The 8,256-nt window shown below is 47.6% G+C and overlaps 1 protein-coding gene across 1 annotated transcript; it reads left to right on the forward strand.

The window, feature by feature from the left end:
* The first annotated feature begins 756 nt into the window (after positions 1-756).
* Positions 757-3,303, forward strand: LOC139366692 (uncharacterized). Its single transcript, XM_071104375.1, has 4 exons — positions 757-889; positions 2,163-2,277; positions 2,435-2,509; positions 2,601-3,303. The coding sequence occupies exons 1-4, from the start codon at positions 814-816 to the stop codon at positions 3,034-3,036; spliced, it is 702 nt and encodes a 233-aa protein (XP_070960476.1). The 5' UTR covers positions 757-813; the 3' UTR covers positions 3,037-3,303.
* The last annotated feature ends 4,953 nt before the right edge of the window (positions 3,304-8,256 follow it).

Below are 8,256 nucleotides of genomic sequence, written 5' to 3' on the forward strand. Positions count from 1 at the left end.
ATTTCCAATAATAGCACATGACATGACAAAAAAATCACAAGATGTGAAGTGATGTATATTTTTTGTCTCTCTTGTGGCCCGCGGCCTAAGAAGGCCAATGATTGGTTCATTAGTGTAATCATGTGCATAAGTGGAGGCTGCAATCGCCGTAGCTCTCAACGATCAGGGTCGGCCACCCCCTGTGTTAGACTGATCTGGCAGCGTAAAACACAATGCTGCACAAAGATCAAGGTTGTGACTCTCCATGTGTCCTTGAGGTGGGTTCGCCATGATGTCACCACCCAAAACCCCTCCCTAAAGTCAACTGACAAAATTAAAAGTAGGAGCACTCAATATTGGAAACAAAAAACAAAATCACCAAATGTTCGACCTTTCATTATCTTCTGACAAGCTGATGTGTTTCATTAGTAAAGTCTTAATCAGAGGACTTGTAGCTCAGACATTAGAATAAACCCTCTGTCGGCTTTCTGATCCTCTGTAAGGCATTCTGGGAAAGACCCATGTTCATTTGTCTGGTCTGAATGCTGATGAAAGTGTTTCCTGTTGGTAAACGACCTGCGGTGACGCAGCAGAAACCCCCGTAGTCTTTCATTCACTCTGTCATTCACAAAAGAAATAGATGAGAGCGGAATAATGACTGAACCCGGAAGTAACACTTCTGCTTTTCAGGCCTTAAGTACCCTCAACCCTGGTGAAGATGGACACAACAGACTTGACCCAGAGCTGAGCAGCCTGCAGAGAAGAGAGAGAGTTGATTTATCTATTTATTGAACTTTTATTGTACCATTTGTGTCTCTGACATTTAGAGTAAAGATGGTGACCTGTGGAACTCTGGTGAAGATCTGGACATTAGCCGTCGTCATAGCAGCACTGGGCTGGACTGGGACAGGTAAGGGGAAGGGAGTGTGTGTTAGAGCTGGGCTGGACTGGGACAGGTAAGGGGAAGAGAGTGTGTGTTAGAGCTGGGCTGGACTGAGACAGGTAGGCGGAGGGGAGTGTGTGTTAGAGCTGGGCTGGACTGGGACAGGTAAGGGGAAGGGAGTGTGTGTTAGAGCTGGGCTGGACTGGGACAGGTAAGGGGAAGGGAGTGTGTGTTAGAGCTGGGCTGGACTGGGACAGGTAAGGGGAAGGGAGTGTGTGTTAGAGCTGGGCTGGACTGGGACAGGTAAGGGGAAGGGAGTGTGTGTTAGAGCTGGGCTGGACTGGGACAGGTAAGGGGAAGGGAGTGTGTGTTAGAGCTGGGCTGGACTGGGACAAGTAAGGGGAAGGGAGTGTGTGTTAGAGCTGGGCTGGACTGGGACAGGTAAGGGGAAGGGAGTGTGTGTTAGAGCTGGGCTGGACTGGGACAGGTAAGGGGAAGGGAGTGTGTGTTAGAGCTGGGCTGGACTGGGACAGGTAAGGGGAAGGGAGTGTGTGTTAGAGCTGGGCTGGACTGGGACAGGTAAGGGGAAGGGAGTGTGTGTTAGAGCTGGGCTGGACTGGGACAGGTAAGGGGAAGGGAGTGTGTGTTAGAGCTGGGCTGGACTAGGACAGGTAAGGGGAAGGGAGTGTGTGTTAGAGCTGGGCTGGACTGGGACAGGTAAGGGGAAGGGAGTGTGTGTTAGAGCTGGGCTGGACTGGGACAGGTAAGGGGAAGGGAGTGAGTGTTAGAGCTGGGCTGGACTGGGACAGGTAAGGGGAAGGGAGTGTGTGTTAGAGCTGGGCTGGACTGGGACAGGTAAGGGGAAGGGAGTGTGTGTTAGAGCTGGGCTGGACTGGGACAGGTAAGGGGAAGGGAGTGTGTGTTAGAGCTGGGCTGGACTGGGACAGGTAAGGGGAAGGGAGTGTGTGTTAGAGCTGGGCTGGACTGGGACAGGTAAGGGGAAGGGAGTGTGTGTTAGAGCTGGGCTGGACTGGGACAGGTAAGGGGAAGGGAGTGAGTGTTAGAGCTGGGCTGGACTGGGACAGGTAAGGGGAAGGGAGTGTGTGTTAGAGCTGGGCTGGACTGGGACAGGTAAGGGGAAGGGAGTGTGTGTTAGAGCTGGGCTGGACTGGGACAGGTAAGGGGAAGGAGGGAGTGTTAGGGGATTAGAGCTGGGATGTAACAGGATACATGGTTTTTGAAGTGATTGCCAGGTCAAGAGGATTTGTTTTAACATATGTAAACTCTTCTCCCTCATCAGTAGATGCAGAAAAGCTGGTGTCGTGCTGTAAGACAGTGTCTAGGACAGAGGTGAACGATCCCATCACAGGCTACTGGATTCAGAACTATAACGCTCCTTGTGTACGGGCCGTCATGTAAGGAACTTTTAGTCTATTTCATTTAGGTTTATCCAGTCTCATATGTTGTCACAAAGTGCTTTACAGTATGTAGTGGCCATGTTGTGTCAAAGCCCCCAGACATGTTGTGTCCAACCAATTCAGTTTCAGTGTTAACACTGTGTTTCTCCTGTAGCTTTGAGACGAAGAAGGGTCTGTTCTGTAGTTACCATAAACAACCCTGGGTACGCCGCAAGATTCATCAGTTTGAGTAAGTTAAAAATCACACATACACACACACACACACACACAGGAAAGAACAACTGAGAAAATGAAACTGATTGTAATTTGTTCCTTTCTAGAATGGCCCGTCTGAGCTCAACATTTCTCTCGCTCTCCATTCCAAACTCTCTCACCTCCACCTCCACCCCTACCACTACCTCCTTACCCTCCTCTCCACCCTCCATCAACTCCTCTCCTCCCTCTCTCACTTCCACCAGTACCTCCTTAACCTCCTCTCCCTCCTCCTCTCCTCCCTCTCTCACCTCCACCCCTACCTTCTTACCCTCCTCTCCTCTTTCTGTTTTCTCCTCTCTTTCCCCTCGTTCCTCCTCTTCTCCATCCGTACCTTCCTCTCCTCCCTCTCTTTCCTCCTCTCCTTCCTATCTCCTCTCCTCTCTTTTCCCTGCCTCCTCCTCTCCTCCCTCTATCTCTTCCTCTCCTCCCTCTTTCTCCTCCCCCCGTCATCGGGAATCGACCAAGAATGCCTCAACTCAGCAGTCAACATCCAACCAATAGAGTCATTGCCAATGTCTGAAGCTCCGCTGATGTTCAAAACATATTACATTCATATTGAATATCTTATTCATATTGATGTTTTTCATAGTCTGATTATCTAGTTATACTTGAACTCAGTTGCCATAATCATGTTCAATGGGTTGTTAGAGTTTTTATGAATTACATTTAAGACCAGTATTGTATGTGCCCATTTATTTTATTTATTCAAGTACTTATGGGGGCTTGTAGAACATTTTTGATGTTTAGATGAATAAGTTCATATTTGGCTGTTTGTAATTCATCATGTCAATACGTTATCAATGTTATTTAATAAATGTATTTATTTATTAAGTACTTATACATTTACTTTGTTTATTTTCTATCAATCAACATTATTTTGAATTTGCAGACATCGCTCCACCAAATCCTGGTTTCTAAAATTTCAGTTTACATGACAGAACAAGCAATGTATAGTGTAGAGAATCATTGTACCATCCAAACCGCTGTGAAATATAATTTCAATAACCAAGAATACTGTATTTTCAGCTGTTTGAATCTGGTGTACAAAACTCAAGACTCAAAAACGAAACTTAAGAACTGGAAGCTAAGAAATAGCACTCATAGAACAGATTTACTACTTCTTAGACTTCCTTTCAATGAGAACGATAGATCTATAACTAATTTTCTATGTGAATTTTGTAGGATCACCCTAAAGTTACATATTGTAGCATTAAGAGTTGTTCGTCAGAACAATTTCATTTCATTCATCAGACAGAAAGGGAGAGAGAGAGGGGCGGAGGTGTGAATTTACCATTACCAATACTGACCACATCGTACAATGACACACACATGAACAAAGCAAGGTGGGACTTGCCACTCGTGCTGTTAATGTAACCCACAGTGAGATACAAAACCTGACACTTCCCCTGCCTTCCAGACAGACTCATCGCCACGGTTACCAGACCACTCAGTAGACCTCCGACCCGTCTCCGTAGTTTAGTGCCTAGCATAGTGGCTGTCTCTGTTGGTCTGTCGAACGGTCGGTACATCAATCTGTCCATCCGTCCATTCGACCGTCAGCCAGTTAGTAAGCCAGTCAATTAGTCAGCCAGCCAGTCAGCCAGTCAGCCAGCCAGTCAGCCAGTCAGTCAGTCAGCCAGCCAGTCAGCCAGTCAGTCAGCCAGTCAGTCAGCCAGTCAGCTAGTCAGCCAGTCAGCCAGTCAGCCAGTCAGCCAGTCAGCCAGCCAGTCAGCCAGTCAGTCAGCCAGTCAGCCAGTCAGTCAGTCAGCCAGTCAGTCAGCCAGCCAGTCAGCCAGTCAGCCAGCCAGTCAGTCAGCCAGTCAGTCAGTCAGCCAGCCAGTCAGCCAGCCAGTCAGTCAGTCAGCATGTCCGTGTTCCAGTCCTGATCACTGATCACCATGTGTGTGTACCTCACCTCTGTGTCTTCTAACTGTGAGGACTGATTCACTGATTGATTGATTGGTTGATTGATGATGTGGTGAATGATTGAATACCACATTATATTGTATACATTCTATAACTATATATTAATATATAATATCTATATTATGCTATATACACTCACATTAAAATGCAGAAAATGTTACTATTTGGTCAAAGTTTCCATTGAGTTACTGTAATTGACAGGCTTTCGACAGACTTCCTACAACTCAGACCTCTTGGATCCAGAGTGGTCCACGAACCACAGTTATCTATGCATTTAAAATACTTTTAAACTGTTTAGTATTACATCGGGGGGATGATAACTAACCGTTTGAATATACTGCATCTTCAGTAGATTTGAATGTATCTTTAAACACACACACAGGCACAACTTGTTTGATTTCCTGGTTGCTATTTTTGACACCTTTGACACCTCTGAGATAGGCTAGGTCACATGGTTTCCTGTCAGTGTCTCATAACTAAAACCACACCATGTTTATGGTTAGTTTAGAGATCAGCCCATTCTCATCTTTTTTCCCACAAATTGGTCTTTTGACCAATTACATCAGATCTCTTTCACATGAGCTCTTTTTCAGAGCTGATCGGATTTGTCAAAACACCAATTAGTAAAAACAAAATATCAGAATTGGGCTACCAGTCTAAATCTCTTATTTCTGTTATTCTCTGTCACTTCCTCTCTCTGCCACTTCCTTTCTCTGTAACTTACTTTCTTCCCCTTTCTCAGATCGTCGGCCAACTAAGGTTGGCCAACTAACAAGTTCCTCCACCAGTGTGTCTAACACTCACATAAAATTTTGACTGCAAGGATACCACATCCAAAACGCCATGCCACCCTGTGTGGATGCCATCGTGTAAGGATCCACACACACACACACACACACACACACACACACACACACACACACACACACACACACACACACACACACACACACACACACACACACACACACACACACACACACAAACACACACACAGTCTTATCTTTCTGTCTCTCTCTAGATTTGAATGTGATGAAAAAGCAAAGAAGACATGTTTGACCATGACTGGAACCCTCTCCACTGTAAACACGCCTCCTCACCATCTCCTGCATCCCCCTCCCCTCCTCACCATCTCCTGCATCCCCCTCCCCTCCTCACCATCTCCTGCATCCTCCTCCCCTCCTCACCATCTCCTGCATCCCCCTCCCCTCCTCACCATCTCCTGCATCCTCCTCCCAAGATCCTCTATCAGCAGTATGTTACAGTCTGTTGTTGTGCTAATGTTGTTCATACATGTGTTTACGCTGATCTAAGACAGAGATGACATTTCCATGGGAGAACATTTTGGGGTAGCATAGCATATGAACACGTCCTCAGCAGTGGCAGATTTCTATGAAATATGACCTACAAATAATTAAAATATGAGTGATTTTTTTATTTAAGTATGTTAAAAGGAAGCTTTTATGGTGTGGTCGTACCCCAACAACAGAATGTTGTGGGCGTATTCTGGTCATTAAAAATATTCATGCGAGTAGACCGCTGATTGGCCAGCTCATCACTGCAAAATTCTTCCACTTATGGTGTTGGAGGGCCAGTAGGAGGCACTCTTTCCTCTGGTCTAAAAAAATAATAATATCCCAATACCCCAGGACACTGCCCTGTGTAGGGTGCTGTCTTTCTGATGGGACGTTAAATGGGTGTCCTGACTCTCTGAGGTCATTAAAGATCCCATGGCACTTATTGTAAGAGTAGGGGTGTTAACCCTGGTGTCCTGACTCTCTGAGGTCATTAAAGTTCCCATGGCACTTATTGTAAGAGTAGGGGTGTTAACCCTGGTGTCCTGGCTAAATTCCCAATCTGGCCCAACCATTATGGTCACCTAATAATCCCCAGTTTACGATTGGCTCATTCTCCCCTGTAGCTAATCCCCAGGTTGTTGCTGTAAATGGGAATGTGTTCTCGGTCAACTTACCTGGTAAAATACAAATTAAAGTGGCAGGAGCCTCTAAGGTGCAGGGTTGAGTAACCTGGTGGTAGTTGGCTAGTCTGATGGCCTTGAGATAGAAGCTGTTTTTCAGTCTCTCGGTCCCAGCTTTGATGCTTCTGTACTGACCTCACCATTTGGATGATAGCGGGGTGAACAGGCAGTGACTCGGGTGGTTGTTGTCCTTGATGATCATTTTGGCCTTCCTGTGACATCGGGTGCTGTAGGTGTCCTGGAGGGCAGGCAGTCTGTCCTGCTGAGTTTTGATGCGTCTTTGTCCGACAAGGTCAAGTGAATAAGTGTCAGTTGTCCCTTGGGAGGTTTTGTTCTAATAATACTTTAGGTGCCATGCTTATGGTGTAGGAGGAGTTTGTGCGTATATTATGACAGCAATTTGAGAGGTTTTGTTCTGATAATACTTTTAGGTGCCATGCTTATGGTATAGGAGGAGTTTGTGCGTATATTATGACTGTTACAACTTCTACAATGGTGAGTGGAGGAGTCAAGCGCAGAGAGCAGGTAATTCAGTTTGTGGATATTTTATTCCATAGACTGTGGAGCCACGACATGCAAAACACCAGGGCGCATGAAACAACCCGTCCCAAAATACAACGGACTAAACTGTCCAGAAAAAATACTCTTTACACTCACACACCAGATAACAGAAAACAAGCCCGCACAAATACCCAGCGGGCCTAGTGCCCTTAAATAGCCTACAAACAAACACTCACTCAAAACAGGTGTACCCAATTACCCAATAAACAGAAACAAACTGAAAGGGAATCGATGGCAGCTAATAGGCCGGCGACGACGACCGCCGAGCGCCGCCTGAACAGGAAGAGGCACCATCTTCGGCGAGATTCGTGACAGTATCCCCCCCCCCACTGACGCGCGGCTCCCGCAGCGCGCCGACCCCGGTCTCGAGGATGACCCGGAGGACGAGGCGCGGGGCGATCCGGGTGGAGGCGGTGGAAATCCCTCAAGAGGGAAGGATCTAAAATGTCCCTCCCCGGTACCCAGCACCTCTCCTCCGGACCGTACCCCTCCCAGTCAGCGAGCGCTGTACCCACTCCTCACCGCAGGAGCTTCGGTCTGACTCTGATGCCACGGAGCCAGGACCGGCTGGTAGCCCAGTAAGCATTCGAATGGCGACATATTCGTGGATGAATGCCGAAGTGAGTTCTGGGCCAACTCTACCCACGGGACGTACCTCGCCCATTCTCCTGGCCGGTCCTGGCAATACGACCTCAGAAACCTACCCACTTCCTGGTTTACTCTCTCCACCTGCCCATTACTCTCAGGGTGATAACCAGAGGTAAGGCTGACCGAGACCCCCAGACGCTCCATAAACGCCTTCCAAACCCGGGACGTGAACTGGGGACCCCGATCAGATACAATATCCTCTGGAACCCCATAGTGCCGGAAGACGTGGGTAAATAGAGCCTCTGCAGTCTGTAGGGCCGTAGGGAGACCAGGCAATGGGAGGAGACGGCAGGACTTAGAGAACCGATCCACAACGACCAGAACGGTAGTGTTCCCCTGAGATGGGGGAAGATCAGTAAGGAAATCTACCGAGAGATGGGACCATGGCCGTTGTGGAACCGGGAGGGGTTGTAACTTCCCTCTAGGAAGGTGCCTAGGAGCCTTACTCTGGGCGCATACCGAACAGGAAGAGACATAGAGCTTCACATCCTTAGCTAAGGTGGGCCACCAGTATTTCCCCCTAAGACCCCGCACTGTCCTATCAATCCCTGGATGACCCGAAGATGGTAGTGTGTGAGCCCACCGAATCAATTTATCATGGACACCAA

This window comes from Oncorhynchus clarkii, chromosome 15, assembly GCF_045791955.1.
Source record: "Oncorhynchus clarkii lewisi isolate Uvic-CL-2024 chromosome 15, UVic_Ocla_1.0, whole genome shotgun sequence".
In the NCBI taxonomy this organism is placed as follows: domain Eukaryota; kingdom Metazoa; phylum Chordata; class Actinopteri; order Salmoniformes; family Salmonidae; genus Oncorhynchus; species Oncorhynchus clarkii.

Bases quoted from the DNA above. Each gene is read 5' to 3' on its own strand.
- LOC139366692 (XM_071104375.1), top strand. From the start codon at position 814: ATGGTGACCTGTGGAACTCTGGTGAAGATCTGGACATTAGCCGTCGTC. The intron at 890-2,162 runs GTAAGGGGAAGG...CTCCCTCATCAG, and splicing joins ACTGGGCTGGACTGGGACAG to TAGATGCAGAAAAGCTGGTG. The intron at 2,510-2,600 runs GTAAGTTAAAAA...GTTCCTTTCTAG, and splicing joins CGCAAGATTCATCAGTTTGA to AATGGCCCGTCTGAGCTCAA.